Here is a 21811-nt window from a genome sequence, read left to right as displayed (position 1 = left end):
ACATGACAAGACCCACCACTACCATTAACACTAAATGGCCTCCATATTGACTTCTCTGCCAAGATTACCGAGGACTGATTGGCCATGGAATCAGAACAGGTGCAGCATGGACAGTAGCCGGGCAAGCTTCCATAACATTTCCCTGCTGAACTATTCCATCCTCACCTAGATGGATTACCTTTACAAGCTGGAGAGGAGTCAGGCTCCATGGCCCATTAAAGCCTTGGCCTCTTGGCTGAGAACATTGAAAAGGAGAGAAATTTAGTGCTCATTGTGATATTTTATGCTAGCCCTACCAAACATTAAGTTTATTGTATGTAATTTTGTTCGTTTGCTGTTTGATCACTGAAATGTGTGTACGCGCATGCGCACACACACACACACACACCCCTTTGCTACCTTCCATCTGAGGATATGAATATGTTCTACAATAATTAAACTAGGGCTTACAATCCCTCTGTCAGGTGGGGAGTAACATCATTCTCATTTTACATATGGGGACACTTGGGCCCAGAAGTGTTTATGACCACATTATCAAGAAGATGGCACTAATTTTATGTAATCAGCTTGAGATGCTTAAAGCCCAATTTTTCCAAGGGACTGATCTGCAGCTCCCACTAACTTTAATTGCCCTGTACATTTTGTCCTCTGTCACACATCATTTCAGAGATAAATAAAGCCCAGGTGTGACCGGTTTGGTCACAGAGACCCCCTTGGGACTGTCACCTGATGTGCTGAGACTACCTCTGAGCCTGTTTTCCCTGCCAGCTTGGGACTCTAGAACCCTGCCTTGGTGAGCCAGACACGCTAGCCTGCTGCAACACAGACTCAGGTCTGGTCTGTGCCCCCAAAGCTGCAGACTTAACTGAAAACAGCTTAGCAGGTCACCTGCCTCCAGTACCCGAACACCTAGCTCCCAATGGGATCCAAACCCCAAATAAATCCATTTTACTCTGTATAAAGCTTATAGGGGGTAAACTCATAAAGTGTCTGCCCTCTATAACACTGATAGAGAAAGATGTACAGCTGTTTGCTCCTCCAGATATTAATCCCTTTCTCTGGGTTCATTAATAAACAAAAGTGATTTTATTAAGTATAAAAAGTAGGATTGAAGTGGTTTCAAGTAATAACAGACAGAACAAAGTAAGTCACCAAGCAAAAACATGCACGTCTAAGCCTAATACATTAAGAAACTGATTACAGATAATATCTCACCCTCAGAGATGTTCCAATAAGCTTCTTTCACAGACTAGAGTCCTTCCTAGTCTGGGCCCAATCCTTTCTGTGGTACAGTCCTTGTTACTTCCAGCAGACAGCTTAGGTGGAAAGCAGGGGTTTTCTCGTGACTGCCCCCCACTCTCCTGTCCTGCTCCATCCCTTTTTATAGTTTTGGCACAATCTTTTGGGAATCTTTTGTCTCTCTGGGTCCCCACCCGTCCTTCTAAATGGAAAAGTACCAGATTTAAGATGGATTCCAGTATCAGGTGATATGGTCACATGTCCTGTGAGACCTCATTCTTCATTACACACCCATGGGCTAGCCCACCCCACACCTTTACAGAAAGGCTTGCAGGTAAATAAACCATCTACAACCAAAAAGAAAAGGAGTACTTGTGGCACCTTAGAGAGTAACAAATTTATTTGAGCATAAGCTTTCGTGTAGCTCACGAAAGCTTATGCTCAAATAAATTTGTTAGTCTCTAAGGTGCCACAAGTACTCCTTTTCTTTTTGCGAATACAGACTAACACGGCTGCTATTCTGAAACTATCTACAACCAGTTGTTCTAGTCAATGGGAGCCTTCAAGATTCTAAACCACCATTAATGGCCCACAGTTTGCATAATTACAATAGGACCTCAGAGTTATACTTCATATTTCTAGTTTCAGATACAAGAATGATACATGCATACAAATAGGATGAACACACTCAGTAGATTATAAGCTTTGTAATGATACCTTACAAGAGACCTTTTGCATAAAGCATATTCCAGTTACATCATATTCATAAGCATATTTCCATAAAGCATATGGAGTGCAATGTCACACCAGATATTCCTGTTCTTAGTTCTTTGTGTAACCCACACACCTCTTGGGTGTGCTGTTCTGTCCCATCTAGTGGCACTGAGGCTACTTAGAAAGAGAGAGAGATAAAATAAGTCTGCTCTACAGCCTTAGGTAACAGCCAGTTGGCTTTTAGCTCATATGGTAGAAGGTAATGCACTAAGCTCCAGATGCCCCAGGTTTGATCCTGCCCGCCAACAACTGGGGTCTGTCAGTATTACATGAGCTCAACTATAACTGTCTATCTGCTACCACCTGCTTCTGCCTTATAGAATATTGGGGTTGGAAGAGACCTCAGGAGGTCATCTAGTTCAATCCCCTCCTCAAAGCAGGACTAACACCAGCTAAATCATCCCAGCCAAGGCTTTGTCAAGCCGGGCCTTAAAAACCTCTAAGGATGGAGATTCCACCACCACCCTTGGTAATCCATTCCAGTGCTTCACCACCCTCCTAGTGAAATAGTGTTTTCTAATATCAACTAGACCGCCCCCACTGCAACTTGAGACCATTGCGTCTTGTTTTGTCATCTGCCACCACTGAGAACAGCCTAGCTCCATCCTCTTTGGAACCCCCTTTCAGGTCATTGAAGGCTGCTATCAAATCCCCCCTCGCTCTTCTCTTCTGCAGACTAAATAACCCCAGTTCCCTCAGCCTCTCATCATAAATCATGTGCCCCAGTCCCCTAATCATTTTTGTTGCCCTCCACTGGACTCTCCAATTTGTCCTCATGCCTTCTTCAGTAAGGACATTAGGAAGTGTTGGAAGCTTCATGATCATATGAGAACATGTTCTTGTGAGGCTTCCAACATTTTTTGCAGACCCAGGGTGGATTAAGACTAAATCATAGTACCCAGAACTACCAAAAGGCTACCCCAAAACCCTGTCGCCTCCCAGAACAGTCTCTGTCTCCTATCACTCTTCTCCTAGAGAGCTTGTCTTTGTTATTAGTTATTGATCTTTCTCTCAAGTGAGGCAGCTGACTAGCAGCAAACAGCTGTGCATAGAATTGTTATCTGCTGCTTCATACTCGTTGCTTTGTCTAGGCTCCCTGTGATATTGGGCCCTGGATTCCAAGGGTCTGGGTTTAATCTCATCTTGTGCAGACTGAAGAGTTTGGGACAAGCATCTAAGCTTTGGGGAGTTTAGATAAACTGAATCTTTCACAGTTCACCCCTACTGCATAGAATATATTTGGAAAAGGGAACAGGGAACATATGAGTCAAGTAGTAGTCCATATTGCAAAAGCATCCACCAATGTCGTTGCTGTAGTAAAGCAAGAGGGAAGGAAAGGTCCATGTGTTTCCTAGGTGCTGTCTCTGGCCTCAGGTTTTCCTGGCACAGAGTCAACTCTCCAGGGAAAGGTTATGGGAATGGAGCAAGCTCTCAGACACAGCCCTGTGAACACAAAGGGTCTCCAGGACCCTATCCTACAGCTCTGTGTTTTTCTCCAGTAGGAGAATCAGTAAGTGTGCAAATATTACTTTGTTGAGAGAGAGAGAGGAGCTGGGAAGGACTAGCTAAAGCTTGAGAGGGATCAAAGCTAGACAGGCTCTGAAGGAAGGAGTCCTTGACAGTGCTGAATGTTGCCATAGAAGAGGCTAAAACCCTGGGGATGACACTGTTGAAGAACAATAAGGAGTCCAATAGCACCTTAAAGACTAACAGATTATTTGAGCATAAGCTTTCGTGGGTAAAACCCCCACTTCTTCAGATGCATGGAGTGAAAATTACAGATACAGACATAAATATACTGGCACATGAGGAGAAGGGAGTTACCTGAGGTTACCTGGTCTGTTAGTCTTTAAGGTGCCACTGGACTCCTTTCAGAGTAGCAGCTGTGTTAGTCTGTATTCGCAAAAAGAAAAGGAATACTTGTGTCACCTCCGATGAAGTGAGCTGTAGCTCACGAAAGTTTATGCTCAAATAAATTTACTGGACTCCTTGTTGTTTTTGTGGATACAGACTAACACGGCTACCCCCTGATACTTGACACTGTTGAAGAAGGGAAATAAGAGCTGAACTTTATTTGGGCTTGATTCAAGCCCAAAATGTAGGTTTTATTAGAAGTGATGGGAGTTACAGAACTGAATGTAAACAAATATATCCCTGAAATAAAAAATCTACTCGTTTTAGGAGAGAACAGATGTAAACCTTCCCCTGAAGCATCTCTGAAAATCTAGACCCAGCACCTTTGTACTAGAGCAATGGTTCTCAAAGCCAGTCCGCTGCTTGTTCAGGGAAAACCCCTGGCGCGCCAGATCGGTTTGTTTACCCCAATGGGGGCTGCGGGAAGGGCGGCCAGCACATCCCTTGGCTTGTGCCGCTTCCCACAGCTCCCATTCACCTGGAGCAGTGAACTGCGGCCAGTGGGAGCTGCGATCGGCCGAACCTGTGGACGTGGCAGGTAAACAAACCACTGTACTAAAGCATTGGAACCAGGAAATGAAATTGATTAGAATACTCTGAGTATATTTCTCAGATCTGAGAAAGAGCTCTGTGTATTGCAAACTTGTCTCTCTCACCAACAGAAGTTGGTGTTGGTCCTATAAGTTATTACCTTACCCACCTTGTCTCTCTAGGATCCTGCCACAGAAGGAGTGGAGATAGTTTGTGCCTCTTCTATTTAGAGGGTTATGAGCAGTGCTTAATTTGTGCCAGGACTTGCCAAGGCTGAGTCCCAGCTCTTCTGGGCTTGTTGAGTCAGTTATGAAAGTAAAAAAAAAAAATATTGCTTCAGCCCCGGCACCTCTTTCATTGCAAATTAAGTACTGGTTATGAGGCAGGGACGAGATGGTGGGGGTTCTGGCCGAGGTGAGGGCAATCGTGAAGGCTGCCCTAAGTTGTGTCCCTGACGGTTTTTGAAGAACACAATCACTGGGATACAGGTCTGCCTAGGTTATACCCCATCCCATTTTACACCCAACACATTTTGGGCTGCTGCAGAGACAGCACAGAGGCGGCAGAGCCCTATTTGTGCCTGGCACAGGGCCCCTCTACAGTGGGGATATGCACTGACAGGCCTTACTCCTGTCCTATCACAAGGGGAATGATAAACTGAATCTTCTGTTAATAATGTGAATCTGACCCTCTGGTTTGATTATCCTAGCTGATTGAAATGCAAATGGAGGAAATGTAGCATCAATAGTGAAAAGTAAATTAGTCAGTGCTGAACCAATGTACAGCATGCTATTAGGATGTGCTGTGCTCCTTACCTGCCAACATTTGAGAACTACAAATAGGGATACATGAAGAGAAAAAGGGACATTCTTTTAAATGCCATTGGAATTATGGAAAAGTCTTGTAGAATTTAGAAGGGATGAAACCAACAGAATCTTTACAGACCTTTAGTTAGGGATTCAAAGAAAAAATTCAAAAAAGTTATAGCATTTAATAGAGAGTGAGGTTTTTCTGTGGCTTTTTTGAACTATCCTGTAGAATTCTATAGCGGGGATATAATTAGGGCCTGTAACAGGGTCCTCTGCCCGCCCCTCTTCCTGGGGCCCGCTGACTGCCCCAATAAAGCTCAGAGAGGCTTCTTGTTATGCAGCACCTGTGGCTTTATTTACACACACAGTTCTCCCACCACCAGTGTTGAGCTATGTACAAGGCTTACAGGGTTAGTTCCCTCCTTCCCAAGCAGTCAGCCCACAGCCAGAAGACTGCCCCTTCTCCTGGCAGCCCCCCTTCATACTGGCTCCCAGCCCTTATAACTCCTGGCTTGTCAGGTGGAGCCAGTCCCCAGGCCAGGAATCATGCCTGTTACACCAGCCCCAATCTATTTCTCTTGATTGGAGCTGGTTGAGCAGGGGCTAATTAGGTGCTTTTGCAGCAGCACCCTGCTACTGGGCCCTACCAAATTCATAGCCATGAAAAACGCATCATGGACCATGAAATCTGGTGTCATCGTCCCCACTCCCCGGTGAAATCTGGTCTTTTGTGTGCTTTTACCCTATACTATACAGATTTCACAGGGGAGACCAACGTTTCTCAAATTAAGAGTCCTGACCCAAAAGGGAGTTGCAGGGGGGTCGCAATACTGCCACCCTTACTTCTGAGCTGCCTTCAGTGCTGGGTGACTGGAGACCAGCGGCTGTTGGCTGGGAGCCTAGTTCTGAAGGCAGAACCGCTGCCAGAACAGCGCAGAAGTAAAGGTGGCAATACCATACCATGCCATCCTTACTTCCGCGCTGCTGCTGGTGGCAGCTCTACCTTCAGAGCTGGGTTTCCGGCCAGTCCCACTGCTCTCCAGCTGCCCAGCTCTGAAAGCACTGCCACCACCAGCAGCAGCACAGAAGTAAGGGGTAGCAGTACTTCAACCCTCCCCCGCCCTCTGCAATACCTTGTGACTCCTCCCCCCCAACTCCTTTTTGGGTCAGGACCCCTACAATTATACCACTGTGAAATTTTAGATTTAAATAGCTGAAATCATGAAATTTATGATTTTTTAAATCCTGTAAAAAGAAAAGGAGTACTTGTGGCACCTTAGAGACTAATGTGAAGCTACAGCTCACTTCATCGGATGCATTTGGTGGAAAAAAAACACCACCATTTTCCACCAAATGCATCCGATGAAGTGAGCTGTAGCTCACGAAAGCTTATGCTCTAATAAATTTGTTAGTCTCTAAGGTGCCACAAGTACTCCTTTTCTTTTTGCGAATACAGACTAGCACGGCTGCTACTCTGAAACCTTAAAATCCTGTGACTGTGGAATTAACCAAAATGGACCATGAATTTGGTAGGGGCCTAGATATAATTCACTATCAAAGTCTATAGAAAGTTTATAGTTTTCTATTAACTCTATAGAGGTTCTATAGTGGTTTGGAATAATTCCAAATTATAGAGTGGAAAAAATCCTATACTTTGTGCTACAAGTAGGGCCTCTAGGGACAGCTGGCATGTGTGTTAGTTGCTGGGGTGCCACTTCTTGCTTGAATTGTCCAACAGAGGTTCTAACCACTTGTAAAGCCTATGATATTTTTGGCAAAAATAGGCCCTACACCAAATTCTAGCTCGGGTAACTGCATTCTGCCTCTAAATCCTCTCTCCAGTTTAAACCGGATACAATTGACTTCATATTTTATCATTACACGGTTATGTAGTGTGTTAACTAGTTGCTGTGTTTCACTCCAGACATGGCTGCATTTCACTGAAGGTGAGGGAATTCCTGTATGTTTAGGATTAAATTCCATACTCTTTAATCAAGCAGAGACACCCATTGACTTCGCTGTGAGCTTTCCTTCAATTAAGGACCAGTTAGTTAAATTCTTTGGGATGAAAGGTACAATAGGAATGTTAAATGATCATTAACTTGTAGCTTTGGTGAGATTAGGGGCTGCTTTTGTAGCTAGACCACAGTATCTATTCGACCTATATAGATTTAGATAGTGTATGTAGCCTATGTATGGGAGCCATTCAGAGCTGTATTTAGTTTTATTTGCCCCTATTAATGAGTCACTATTTGGAGAAAGCACAGGAAAGAATGATGGGCTATTGCCAGGCTACTTGCAGAGACAACCCAACAAGTATAAATTGCAGAGGCGGGTCAGGGCACCAGGGATGTTCCTTTGACCCATGTAATGAATGATGAAGCTCACTAATGAGGAAATGGTTCTTGCAAATCCAAAAGGGGTGGCAGGGTAGGCTGGGGAGATCAAAGGTCTTTGTTTCCTGGTCAGAGCTGTCCAGTTAACCCCATGAATGCCAAAGATCAAAGTTCCTGTTAAAGAAACCAGCAGCTTATGAGTCAAAAAAAATAATGATTCTGCTCACTGTCAAATCTCTTTTCTGGCCGTGAAGATGCAGGAGCTGGAGCAGAGAGTAGTCGAGGCAGAGCAAAGGGCTGAGAATGCAGAAAAACAGGTAAGAGGTTCTCCAACACTGAAACTGTTATGAACCCAGCAAGCCTGCACTCTTAACAGTCTCCAAACCGCTGTGGAGAGAGCACCCAACATTATGGAGCTTCACTGGGGAGATATTTATTACAGAGCAATGAATTAATATTTCTGGTCCTGCCCCACTATCCTCCTGCCTGAGGTTCCAGGGTGGCCCTAAAGGAGTTAAGCCCAACACATGATACCTGCATTTCAGTTCTGCAACCAAAATAGTTGAAGAATCCTGCAGAGAAGCTGCACCTTTACTTACAGATCTGTGGCATGGAGACAGATAAGCCAATGGAGTGACTAACTGTCACACAGTATGTCACACTGGACCACAGAATAACAGCGGGCTATTGCAGATCAAGATTGAAGTGCAATGTTGGAGCACCATAGAGGCTGTAAAACAGTGCAATACATAGGAATGCTTTTATGAGACTAACTTATTTCCTGGTCCCAGTCCCATGACATTGCTCAAGATTACAAGATATTATGTACGTCACATTGCATGGGGGGTCAGTATCCACTGGTTCCTGTTTTAGGGACCTCAGAGTGGAATAGCCAGTGCTACCACAGGTCAGGATTGAAGTACATTGGCATAGCTTTTAGAGGGAAGCTTGCATTGCACCAGGAGCATCGTCTCCTCTCTTCCAGGAGCCCCATATCACTCCAGAGAAGTAACAAAATAGCTTAAATTCCAGTCCCATTAGCCCTCATGTGGGATTCTCTGACCCTGGTATAGTTTTTCCAACGTGAAAGCAAGTGTACTATGAAATGTAAACAAGCAACATCTCAACTAGAAACATCCCAACCCCCAAAAAAATTATACAGTGTGTGAAGTTAACAACTAGCTGATCCCCGTGCAAAATGTCTGGGTTGCTGGCACCATGCTATCAAAGGTTCCTCTCCTCCCCCTGCTCCCTGTGAACAGCTCATTGTTGAATGCTGAGATGATAATGGCAGAAGTGAGTGGGCAGTGGATTAGGAAAGGATTGAGCATGGGACTGTAACACAGGTCAGTGGATGAGACAGGCAGAGAGATTGTCGCTATTGCTATTGTTGAGGTCACTAGACCACCTGGTGACTTAATTAAAAGGTAATGGCCTTGATTCAGCCTTGCTGACACAGAGATGGCAATTGCACCCCCTGAACCAGCAGAGCGATAGCATTTACCTCTCCTGTCCAGGTGTTCTGCCAGGACAGCATTGTTTTACATTCCAGCCAAGGCTCTATAGGAAACCCACTAACAGAGGCTGACCCTTCCAGCCGATTCTTCCCACTTTCTGGGAAAAACAAGCCAGTTCTGTACTTCTGGCAGAGTGGAGATTCTTCAGGTTGGTGGTGTGTGCCACTGTGACGGACCCTTACCGTAGCACACTTTCCACCAGTGAGAGGCCTGTAGCCCAGGCTGTACTGCCATACATGGGCAGAATCCAGGGGAGTGACTCGGGCCCCAAAAGTTGCTGCCTTTCCAACAGCACCACCCATATCAATATCCAGAGAGAAGTGGCTTTTCAATAGAAATGCTTTAATTACATCCAACAGCTTTAGGAAGTGGAGCTGCCCCTCCCACAAACAGGTATATTCCGGGTGAATAAGAAGCATTTGGCAAATGAAAGGGCTCCCCATGGAGTTTAGAGTCTTTTGTTTTCTTTCACCCCATGAGACTGGCTGTTTGGATTGCTAATTCAATGGGCTCCCACAGCTGCCATCCTCAATTAAAGAAACCACATGTCTGCAGTCCCTGCTCTGAGCCTCCAGCACAGAGTCAGCACTTGGGCATCAGACACACACATAAAACACATCCAACTCAGTGAGCTTAGCTTTCTGGCTGGGATGGCAGGTGCCTGCCTTTCTGATTCAGTGCAAGGGAGAAGCAGTTTGCTTCTCTCTGTCTAATGCAGACAGACAAGGGGACAAAACACAGCTTCTGCAAGTCTGAGGTGAGGGCTGCCCAATGGAGCGTAAGCTGCTCTCTCATGCAGAATCTGTGAAGCAATCTGGTCATTGCCAGCACTCTGCCATGCTGGTCCTAAGCCTTTGCCAAGACAGAATGGCATTTGGGAAGAGCTGGTTTGAGAATTATTCACAACTCAAGTCTTACTGACAAGACAATGGTACCGGGTATTTGACACTCATTAAGTGTTTCAGAGTAGCAGCCGTGTTAGTCTGTATTCGCAAAAAGAAAAGGAGTACTTGTGCACCTTAGAGACTAACAAATTTATTAGAGCATAAGCTTTCGTGAGCTACAGCTCACTTCATCGGATCAGGCTGAGTTAAGTTGAAGGAGGTCAGTTTGTCATTAGTAAGGAACTCTACTATCTAGCAAAACAAGTTCTTTATAGAATCTTCCATACAAACTAGACTCAGACACTTCACAGGGTTAGATGCTAATGATAACAGTGGGAATTAGGAAATAGGCTTCGGAAAGAAAGTAATAGTAGTAGTCTCAGAGGGTTGCAAAGAAAACTCAGATTCTAGAGCACTAAAACTTTGTAATACAAAAGAATTCCCACCTGTTCACATGAACTAGTGTTGGCATCCTGCTGGACCTCGGCCAGATTTGACATTGTTGACCATGAGATTCTGCCATCTCACCTGAGAGAGAGAGTAGAAGTCCAGGGTAATGTGCTAGAATGGTCTGAGCCAGAGGTGGGCAAACTTTTTGGCCTGAGGGCCACATCTGGGTATGGAAATTGTATGGCAGGCCATGAATGCTCACAAAATTGGGGATTGGAGTGCGGGAGGGGGTAAGGGCTCCATCTGGGAGTGCGGGCTCTGGGGTGGGGCCATAAATGAGGAGTTCAAGGTGCGGGAGAGGGCTCCGGGCTGGGGCAGGGGTGAGGGGGGTGTGAGGGCTCTGGCTGGGGGTGTGGGCTCTGGGGTGGGGCTGGGGATGAGGGGTTTGGGGTGTAAAAGGGTGCTCCAGGCTGGGACCAAAGGGTTTGGAGGACGGGAGGGGGATCAGAGCTGGGACAGGGGGGTTGGGCATGGGAGGAGGTCAGGGGTGCAGGCTCTGTGCAGCACTTGCCTCAAGCAGCTCCTGGAATCAGTGGCATGTCCCCCCACCGGCTCCTAAACAGAGGCGTGGCCAGGTGCTCTATGCGCTGTCCTGTCCGCAGGTGCCACCCCTGCAGCTCCCATTAGCCACAGTTCCTGGTCAATGGGAGCTGCGGGGGTGGAACTTCGGGTGGGGTCAGCATGCGGAAACCCCTGGCTGCCCCTACGTCTAGGAGCTGAAGCAGGGACATGCCACTCCTTCCAGGAGCCATGGCTCACGTGGAGCAGGGCAAGCCCCCAATCCCACTCCCCGGCAGAAGCTCAAGGGCTGGATGTGGCCCATGGGCCATAGTTTGTTCACCCTGGTCTTAGCCCTTCCTGCAATGTCACTCCCAACAAGCAGTGATGAGGAAATTGCACCCCTTACTGGTGGAGTTCCACAAGGATCAATTTACTCTCTGATCTTTTTCCACATCTATATGCACCCACTAAGTGAACTGGTCAGATGACACAGACTCAACTGTCAGCAATTTTCAGATAATACTTGTCATTTACAACCACACCACTACCACCAAGGTGGCCCAGTGCTTGTATGAGATTAGCTTTTAAATTAATACCAGTTGGCTAAAGCTAAACCCAAGAAAGGCAGAGGTGATGCTGGTGGGCAGAGGAAAGTATTCTGAAGGACTTGCAGCCCTGCTGCAGTCTCTGGTCATTGAAGACACATGCATACAATTGGTCAGTTCAGTCCATACCCGAGGTGTACTCTGATTTCTCTCACATAGCAGCATCTGCAAGTAACATTTTTGCCATCTACAGTCAGCTAGAAAATTCCATCCCATTCCGGTGGACAAAGATCAGGCCTCAGTTATTCACTCATTCATCACCTCTTAGATGGTTTATAGCAATGCCTGGGCATGAAGTCTTCTGCTCTGCAGAATGCAGTGTTGTCTTCTGCGTAACTCCAGCTACTACAAAATTCAGTGTTTAGCTTCTCAGCAACACAGGCTATGGCAAACATATCAGACCTGTCTTCCACTTGCTAAAGTGGCTTCCAATAGGCTATCAAATTAAGTTCAAGGTCTGTCCTTATCTTCAAAGCACTCCATGACCTGGGCCCAAGATACCCAAAAGGATCATCTAAAGCTCCAGGATGGAGACTATGGTCAACAACTCTGCTCCACTGGGACAGTGGAACTCTTAACAAGAGTAAAGCTCATCTGTGCAGGAGACAGAACTTTCTTTGGTGGTCAGCCTAAGACTGTCTCAAGAACTCCCTCAGGGACTAGGGACCATCACAAACCTCACCACTTTCCACTCCAAGTGCAGGGTGCATTATTTTGACCTTGCCTTCTCTAATATAAACACGTAGCTGCAGATAGTTATATTTAAAACACGACACTTCACTGCACATGCTTCTCCCTCTCGGGAGAGGATGAGAGAGCACACACAACAAGTGTTAGGTGGCTTAATGCACTACTAGAAGGCCATCAAATACTACAGTTATAAGTCTGGTATAAAAACCTACATAGAGTAGAACAGAAGGGAGCCCAAAGGGAGGCAAGGCTCTGATGGGTTTCAGCATTTTTACCACTGTGTTAGTTAGCAAGTTTAACCTGCACAGTTGCAAAACCACCAGAAGCTGTCAAAGCTTTGTCTAAACTAGGGATCATAGCAGTGGGAGTTTTTTGGTAAGTTTCTCCAGTGTAGTTACAACCCAAAGGCTTTGAAGAGGACAAGTAGGACCTTGAAGTATTGAATCTGGTATTAATGGGGGTAAATAATTCAATATGGTATTAGCTGTAGTCAATGTAGAGAGCCCTGCCTTTCTATATAATGTAGGGTATTTATATGGCCTCCCTATTACCATAGATTGTGAGGTGTTCAGATACAAACTTGTATCTTCTCTTGTTTCTCATTGCCTTTCACCATGTCCCCTTTGCTCCGCCAATGATGCCAGTGGAAATGTCAGAACTGAATACACTGCATTTGAAAATAAAATTAATTACAGAGTACCTTAGGCCTGTAAAAGTGTTTTTTCAAAGGTCAGATTTTTCTTTCTTTCTTTCCCTCCATCATAAAGATGAGCCCCCATTCAGAGTGGTTACCACTAAAGTAATTCATGCCATCACATTCAATTTTCATTAACTCCACCAATACCACCACCACCCATGGTCATTACAATGAAAGTGTGAGGGTATCTTTCAGGTCAGAGAAATGGAAGAGAAGGTGAAATTGGTCAATATCAAAACCAGCGAATCAGAGAGTACCCTATACAGAAAATACCAGGAGCTGCTGGGCACAGTGCAAGGAAAGGATGATCTGATCGGCAGACTGGAAATGCAGCTGGAGAAACAGGTAAAGCCACCTTCCACTGGGAGATCTGTAGTATGCATGGGCCAGTGGGACTGTAGGTAACATATGATGCAAGGCTTTGCTTATCTCTCCAGCATCCATGTGCTTTCATCTATGCCAACCTATGAAGGGAAACAATCTCCTTCTGGCTGGTAGGGTGACCCAAATCTTTAGTACGATGGTTCTCTGATCAAAGCAAGATTCCTCTCCTGCCAAGGAGAAATACAGGAATCCAAATAGACAAAACCAAAGTCAAATCTGCCCCCATTTATTTTGGGCTGATGGTGATTCATAATGGGATGTGAAAATGTTTTATTGGGATCACTGGTTTAAATTCAGACTAGACTGGGAGAGTGGACATCTCAGACTGAAGACAGCCTTTGACAACCTGGTTGTCTATATGATTCAATTGTTAAGTGTAGAGATTTTAGTGGTTCTGGGGTGTGGTAATATGATACTGAGTCTCTTACCATTATAAGAAAAGGAGTACTTGTGGCACCTTAGAGACTAACAAATTAAATTGTAATGGATTTTTTACCTTCAGTCCTTTCGGTATGATGTCCATCTGTTTGCATTTGGAGAGGAAGATGATGTCTGTCTATATCTGTACGAGTTTTTTCATGAAGTTGACAGATTTCCACTCTATACGGCTAAATTCAGTGCCTTGCATAATGACAGGTTTCAGAGTAGCAGCCGTGTTAGTCTGTATTCGCAAAAAGAAAAGGAGTACTTGTGGCACCTTAGAGACTAACAAATTTGTTAGTCTCTAAGGTGCCACAAGTACTTCTTTTCTTTTTGCGAATACAGACTAACACGGCTGCTACTCTGAAACCTGTCTTTGTCTTTGATCTCAACCTAATCTGGGTCATTACAATTTGATTGATGTTTAAAGGCCTATGTAAAATGCATTATATAAGATTTGCCAAGTCTTATCAAACCACTGGTCAATCAAGTCTGAAATCTCATCTCCAGCAGAGGCTGGCACCTGATGCTTCAGAGGAAGGCAAATAAGTAGAGTAATACACATTGCAAATGTTACAATGCTGTACTGAAGGGGGGAAAGGGAGAGAATCCTACCTCCCTGACATGAAGCATGAGATTTGATAACGTTTGTAGTTAAGCATATTAAAGTAAGAGCCATTATTTGGTCATAGCATTATCCAGGACTATTTAAATCCAGAAACAGTATCTGAACTAGATGTGCTGTTGTGGCACTGAGTTGCACAGAGCAATTAAAACTATGAAGTAGCAGATTTATTTTTATTTCTTGTATCTGTACATGCCAATGATTGAGTGAACCCTTTATTCTCTTACTTTGTGAGAGTGCAAAAAGTAGGCGAATGATCATTTTTACCATCCCTAGTTTCTAATGAACTAGACTCCATGTTACAAAAGCCTCCAGCAGATTTGGCACAAAACCACTATCACAATTGTCACCTCTGTTGTCAGCTTCAGTAGAGAGGCCAATGGCTGAAGGAGCCAGGGAGACTGAACTTCTCCCTCTTGCTCGTAGGCTTGGTTTATCCTTGTAAGGTATCTAAGCTATTTTTGGAGTGGGGAAGCTTGCACTACCACCACTCATGCTATACCTGATCTGAGGCTAATCAGAGGCCTTCACTTTCCAGCAGTATCAGTCTAGCATCTTTCAGCAGCAAATTCCCTTAAGAAGGGAAAAAGAGAAAAATGATATGACCGCAAAGCTGATGGCATGGTGTCATTACCTTGGCAATCACTTGGGAACAATACTCCCTGTTTGATTTCTCAAACATTACTCTTAATAATATTATTGTAGCACCTAGGAGACCAGGTCATGGACCTATGCTAGGCACTGTACACACACAGAACATACCTGTAAAATCCTCCTTGAGTTTCCCCTCATGGCAGGAAGGTGCCCCGTAGGCACCCTGACTCAGTTCCCCCTTCCCTTCCAGGGTCCCTCCAAACACTTTCATGCTGTCTTGGGCTGAGAACACTTTTGTCACAGGATAGTTTGTGATTACACACATCTCAAAGGCATAAACTAGAGCCTCTGGCTCTGCTGCCTTTTGTTACTTTTGACTCTTCTTCAGTCCCCAATCTTCCTTCAAATAGAAGGTTGCTGGGCTTATCCCCATCATCTCCTGATAAAGTTTAGAGGCTCAACCAAAGCAAGAACACAAATAAGTCCACCTGCCATAGGTTTAACAACACTCTTATATCCTTCCTGAGTTCTTTCCCAGTTCCCTACCCCTCGTACAGGACGGTGGCCACTGTATCCGTCTCCAGGGCCTTTCCTCTGTCCAATGCTCACAGAGATTGGCAGGAAACATTCCCTCTATCACTCTGCAGGCCTGTGTCTTTCTTCAGCCTCAGTTCTCACTTCATTTCCTGCCCTTTATACAGGACAGTGGCCACAGAGCATTCCCTTAGCCTTCTTCTGGCTCCAGAGTCTCCAGCTGTCTGCTTTTGGCCTGTTTCTCTTCCTTCCTAGCTCCCAGGCCTCCTTATATCTCCTGACCCCAGATGCTATCTCATCCCCTAATCAGTGGTAGCTAGGATACACTAGTTCCGTCACAGGAGGTGTGGCACCTTCTCCCTAAAAAGGGGCTCAATCACCCTGTGACAGTATACCACCTATAGACAGACCAGTGCTCCCTGGGTGTCCAGGATCAGGTTTTGGGCCTGTTGTCCCCGATTATATTACTTTGACTTTGGTTTCTCAATGAGAGCAATAGTGGTGTGTCACAGGGACCTTGATGGGATTTCAGGCTTTCAAAGTAACCATCCTTCCTAAACCTCCAACTCTAACACCTGCCCTCTAAGCTCCAGATAGAACTATTGACATTTATAGAATTCTCTTCATTCTGAAGGACTGCAAAACATTTTACAAGGTACACACAGGAATTGTTTAATTCTCCACTAATGTAGCCACCGATTGGGTGGAAAACTACAGCTATTTAACGCTGCAGAGCAACATTACATAATAATGTAGGATAAAAGGAGTAGAAGACTATGTACAAATGAAACTCTGGGAGGCAGAATGTAATTGCTCAAGATGGAATTAGGCCAAGATACAACAGGGCCCCAAAACAGATACCCTGGAATTGTTAGCCTAAATTTTCAAAAATGACTCAAGTGGATCTTGAAATCACCAGACACCTTAAAGGGGCCTGATATCAGAGGCCAGATGAGCATTAATATCTAACTACACTTTAGTCCTGGGACCACTTCACTGACTGGAAGTTCCAGTTTATAAGCCACAACTGCTACAGTAACCCACTAAGAACATCATGACTATGTTCCCATAATACATTTAATCCTTTCTTTGCCACAGAAGCAGTTGAGGGCTGAGGAAGCTAAAATTGTTCAAGACAAAGCTGCCAAGATCAAGGAATGGGTAACATTTAAGCTAAGAGAGGTGAGTCTCCAGCCTGTTGTCAGTTTCTGTGGTGTGCAGTTGGGAGTGGTGATTCTATATGTTTCTGGAGTTGTAAATCGAGTACTTTGTATGGACAATAAAAGCAAGATATTATTACTCCTGGGGGAATTCTGTACCACTGCCTCATGCCAACAGGCAGGATGGGCTCTCCAAAGTCACTGACAAAATTTGGTCTCTCCAAGGCATAGCTATTGTGCCACTCAGTTAACTAACCAGCCATCGAACTGAGTGTGGATGATATCTACATACAGAAACTCTGGATGTCAGGTCTCTTCTTGCACTGAGTGAAACTTTTAATGTTGTCTTAAATGCTTGTATTCTCCTACACTGGCTTACTCCTGTGGGAATTCAACACCACTGCGCAGGCGCATACTTAATGGGCCATGCATATTTTTAATTTTTTGCGCAGAAAAAAGCTTCTGCCAGAAAGTTGATACAGTTCCACCTTTTGCCCACAAGAGGGCTCTACGGTGTTAGAACAGAGCAGCCTCAGCAGAAAATAACTTCAGCTGGAAAGTTGCTGTAGTTCCGCCTTTTCCCCACCAGATGGCGCTGTGGTGATAGAACAGAGCTGCAGCTCCTGGCCAGCTAGGGAAGAGAAAAAGCCTGCCTTATTCACAGTGCCTGTGGGGCGAGGTCTGGAGAAAGGGGCAATGAGGAGACAGACAGTGTGGGGCTGCTGGAGAGTCAGAGAGGGGCTCATAAGGGCTAGTGCGTGAGGACAGACTGGGGCAGGGGCTGAATGGAAGTAGAGGCGCAGGGCCACAGTGGGGAGGGAGGTGCAGGGCCACATGGGGATGGGGAGAGTGACTGTCTGAGTGGGAGTGGAGGGACACATGGGGGTCCAGGGACACATAGGGACAGAGGCAGATGTGCCTAACTGAATGGGAGAGGCTAGGGGTCCACCAGGCTCTGCATGGGGGAAGCTCCCTAACAATCCCTCCCTGCCTCCCCAAAACAACCCTGTTCCATACTTTTCCCACCCATACCCAACAACCCTCCAAGTTCACACCCAGGCCCCTTCACAGCAATTACTTCCGTCTCCCTCAGTCCCTCTGTTGCTTCTGATTCCCCCAAGCCTTTGCACTGCATCTGAGGGGTGAGGGAAATATAGTTCTGTATTGCAGTTTAAATGAATTATTACTCAGAGTTCTGTATTAATATGCCTAATAAGGAATCTATTTGTCCTGAATCTTTTTTGTCATCTGTATTGTTACAGACATAGTTGCTGACAGGTATTTTGAAATAAATGACCAAAAATAATTGAAACGTGGTATGATTATATTGTGTTATTTTGATAAAATATGCAGAATTTTTCAGAATTTGAAAATATTGTGTGCAGAATTTTTAATTTTTTGGTACAGAATTTCCCCAGGAGTAAAGATATTCACTGCCACAAAGGAGTTAATGTTTGCCACAGCACACAGCTCATGATGCAGGGGCAGATTCTCTGTCCTTGACTTAGGACAATTTACTGATTTGGGCAAAGTTTGCCTAATGCAGTAAACTGATGCTGAGTTGCCATGATCAGATTTCCACTTCCAAGAACCAGAATTTGAAGTAAATTGTTCTCTCATTTAGAGGAAGCAAAAGACTTCCCACCATCACCCTCTCCTGTGAATCCTGAGATGCAGTTCCTGTCATTCCTCCCGAGGCAGCACCTGGCATATAGCCATTTCCTGCTTTTCCTTAAAGTTACTAACTCTGTTTTCCTCCAACATGGCATTCCCTCATGTCTACCCTTCCCCTCTCTTCCAAACCCCTCTCAGCTCCTGGGCCTTTACCTCATTCCAGTGCCCACTGAAGTCAATGGGATTCTTTCCACTGACTTCAGTGCGCACTGGATCAGGTTCCTGCTGTCCCATCTCAAAGCACTTTTTAAAAGACTCGGTAACTCTTTACTCCTGGGATTGAGGCCACACATACATCTCCAGACTTTGGATTTTTCAATTTGTTTCAGGAAGGAAGTTGTTAGCATGGTGCTTTACACCTATAGGTGGTGCACGGATTCTTTATGTGAGCCCTGTGTTTGGGTGAGAGTCCCCAGTCTCTTTAGTACTGTCTGGATTATTCGCTGTGATGTGTTTATTTCCCCTCCCTTGAATATGTATTTGTGAGGGTTAACTTCATCTCTTTCCCACCCAGTCCCTCCTGGCACAGGGGGGATCCCATTACAGTGTGTGCAAGAGGAAGGAAAGCTGACACTCCCAAGTAATAGTGGTTTAGCTGTCTCTTTCATACCAATTGTTTTCCAAAATATCTTAAGGTAAATTATAAATAATAGCAGTGAGAGAAATGATGAGGCCTATGCAGGGGAGAAGAAAGGTGCTTTCCAAGGATATTTGGGAAGAGTGGGTAGGTGCAGAAGGGCTATTCCAACTGGCAGAAGCTGCTGCTGAGAAGGGCTTCAGAGCTTAAAGTTAAATTTATCTGTTCTTTTTCTTGTTCTTATCTTGACACTTAATTGCAATCAGAGACCTAAACACTTCTTGATATTGGGGAGAGTGTTTAAATAATTTTTTTCAGTTTTTATTATTGTTTCATAGCTTGAGCTAGGAAATTACCACCTGAAAAACTGTAATCAGAGGCTGACAGAGCAAATTGAAGCCCTTCAAGATACATTACAAGGTAAATATGTTCACTTTGGAATTGTAACCTAGTAACCAGCTGAGGACTGGTAGTCAGGAATCATGGGTGCTGCCATAGATTAGTAAGTATGACTTGGGCAAGTGGCATAACCTTTGTTCCTTAAGTTGCCCATTTTTGAAATGTGAACAACAATGCTGACCTGTGAGGCTTAATTATATCACTGTCTGTAAAACCATCTGGATAGAAGAAGCTATAGATGGCAAGTTGCTTTTATCCTAACAATGCTCCTTTTTGGGTTCCAGTGGGGATTGAATCTTGGACCTCTGGTTTAGGAGGCTGCAACTGCTTCCAAGCTAATGGGCCTGGCTGGTCCTTTTGCTCAGGGAGTCAAGGCTGTCATTGGCAAAACCTTCATTGACTTCAGTGGTGCAAGATCAAGTCCTTGATGAATTTCACTATACTCCCTCCCTGGGTAGAGGTATCCACATTGCCAAAGAGTCACCATCACAAGAGGCACTATTGGACTTCTTGTTGACATCTTACCAGAGAGGAAGTAAGGACTGACTGAGCCAAGAAGACTGAACTCTCCCCATTGCTCTGGGGGGAGGGAGGAGAGAGTTCCCTCTGGCACAAGGTTGAGGCATTTTGGCAGATAAGGGTGAAAGAAGCTTACATTGCCTATGCCTTTGCTGTATCTGTTCCATAGGTGCTGGAACTAGGGGTGCTACTGTACCCCCTGGCTTGAAGTGGTTTCCATCATATACAGGGTTTACAGTTTGGTTCAGTGGCTCTCAGCACCCCCACTATACACATTTTTCCAGCACCACTGATCTTTTCTGTGGCTAAAGAGAAGACTTTCTTCTCTAGGACTAGCTCACGAAAGCTTATGCTCTAATAAATTTGTTAGTCTCTAAGGTGCCACGGGTACTCCTTTTCTTTTTGCGAATACAGACTAACACGGCTGCTACTCTGAAACCTTCTCTAGGACTGTGAATCCAGCACCTTTCATCAGAATATAATTCACTGTTAAAAGGAGGGAGTTTCCTTTTCCCCAACTTTCCTAGCCTAAATGGAGTCCATTTAAAAAAAAGTAAAGTCTAGAAATGGGAGCAGATGACCTAGATTTGCACTAGGCAGATAGGGAGCATTTCTCTCCTGCTAAACCCTTATTCTGGGATGTTTTATGCCTCGCCCCCACCCCTCCAGCACCAGGGAAACCATGCAAAGTTCTTGCCAAATCCCAGCACACTTCCGGTCAGGTGCTTTGCAAGTGGGTTTCTCTTATCCCCTCTGGCTCTGGCTGTTTACACAGACAGAATGACTGGTAAGCTGTGTTAATAATCTAGTATTAAGTGTTCGCTGGATCCCAACCCATTGAACAGCAGACAGCTCATCACTGCCCACCCAACCCCTACCCCCACCTAATTGCATAGACTCACTTTGCCAGGCTAAATTGAGAGGCCTCAGTAGACAGATAAATCTCTTGCAGCCAGCTATGCTGATATTAACAGCTTCATCTACAGGCATCTCCCAACATGCCTGGGATCCTGGAAGCATACTATAATATTTCATATGAATGGCTTTTTTGCAGAGTTACACTGATGTCAGGGTTGGGAGAATTTATACAGGGATCATATTAGGACTGGGTGGGTGGGTGTCACAATCAGTTCCTTGTGCCTCTAGGGTCATGTACTGATGGTCCTTGTTCCTTTATATCTAGTAAGAGGACATATATGCCAAGTACAGCACCCTGCCTTCCATCTTCAGGGCTCCTTAAATAAGTCTACCAGTCCAGAGTCCTTAAAACATTCCCCTAATGGGTCTAATTTATGTATATACAATTCAAAAACACCCAGTACTAGTAATCCTTCTTTCCCCAGGCCACTCCAACACCCACCCACAGTCTTTTCCCCCACCCCGCAGTGTGTCAAACTTAGTCCTGAGTGTTCCCACGGAAGAGGATCCAAGCCTTCCAGCTTCATTCTAGTTCTTCCCTGCTTTTGGGCTGGGCAAGCTGCAGTCTTATTCCCCTAATGTCTCAAACTATCCTGCAGCTTCCTCTCCTATTGCCTTGTGCTGCAGACCCAGGTGCCTTCCCTTAAGCCCAGTTGGGCAGCAGGTAATCAGTCACAGCTGCACAAGACTCTGCTCCCTCTCAAAGGGCCAGTCACCCTGTGACATTTCTCAAGAATGTGGGTTTTAGGCCCAGATTCACAAAAGTACCTAGGGGCCTAAGCCTTAGGTTTAGTCACATAAGTCCCAGGACTGTTTCATTGTGGATAAACACTTAAACAGTCATTGAGACAGAGAGAGAGAGAGAGAAAGTGAGAATGGTGGTACAGCCCAGTGGTTAGTGTGCCAATCACTTCTTCATAAATTGTCCATAGTGGAACAGCTTCAAGAGGAGAGACTGAGGGAACCCCACATGAGAATATCTGATAGTTCAGTGGTTAGAGACTCCTTTTCAAATCCTTTCTACCCTTCTGGCAGAGAGGGGGGACTCAAAACTGGGTTT

The 21811-nt window shown here is 45.1% G+C and overlaps 1 protein-coding gene across 4 annotated transcripts in view; it reads left to right on the top strand.

The window, feature by feature from the left end:
• Positions 1–21811, top strand: part of PLEKHH1 (pleckstrin homology, MyTH4 and FERM domain containing H1) — an 86593-nt gene that overhangs the window by 16460 nt on the left and 48322 nt on the right. For all 4 annotated transcript variants that reach the window (XM_038404331.2, XM_038404332.2, XM_043517409.1 and 1 more), the window contains exons 3-6: positions 7858–7920; positions 13143–13292; positions 16603–16686; positions 19254–19335. In XM_038404331.2, the coding sequence (XP_038260259.1) occupies positions 7858–7920; positions 13143–13292; positions 16603–16686; positions 19254–19335 (379 nt within the window). The remainder of the gene's footprint in view (positions 1–7857; positions 7921–13142; positions 13293–16602; positions 16687–19253; positions 19336–21811) is intronic.

This window comes from Dermochelys coriacea, chromosome 6, assembly GCF_009764565.3.
Source record: "Dermochelys coriacea isolate rDerCor1 chromosome 6, rDerCor1.pri.v4, whole genome shotgun sequence".
NCBI lineage: Eukaryota > Metazoa > Chordata > Testudines > Dermochelyidae > Dermochelys > Dermochelys coriacea.
The sequence above is the reverse complement of the archived record's forward strand: the minus strand, read 5'-3'. Positions and strand labels throughout refer to the sequence as shown.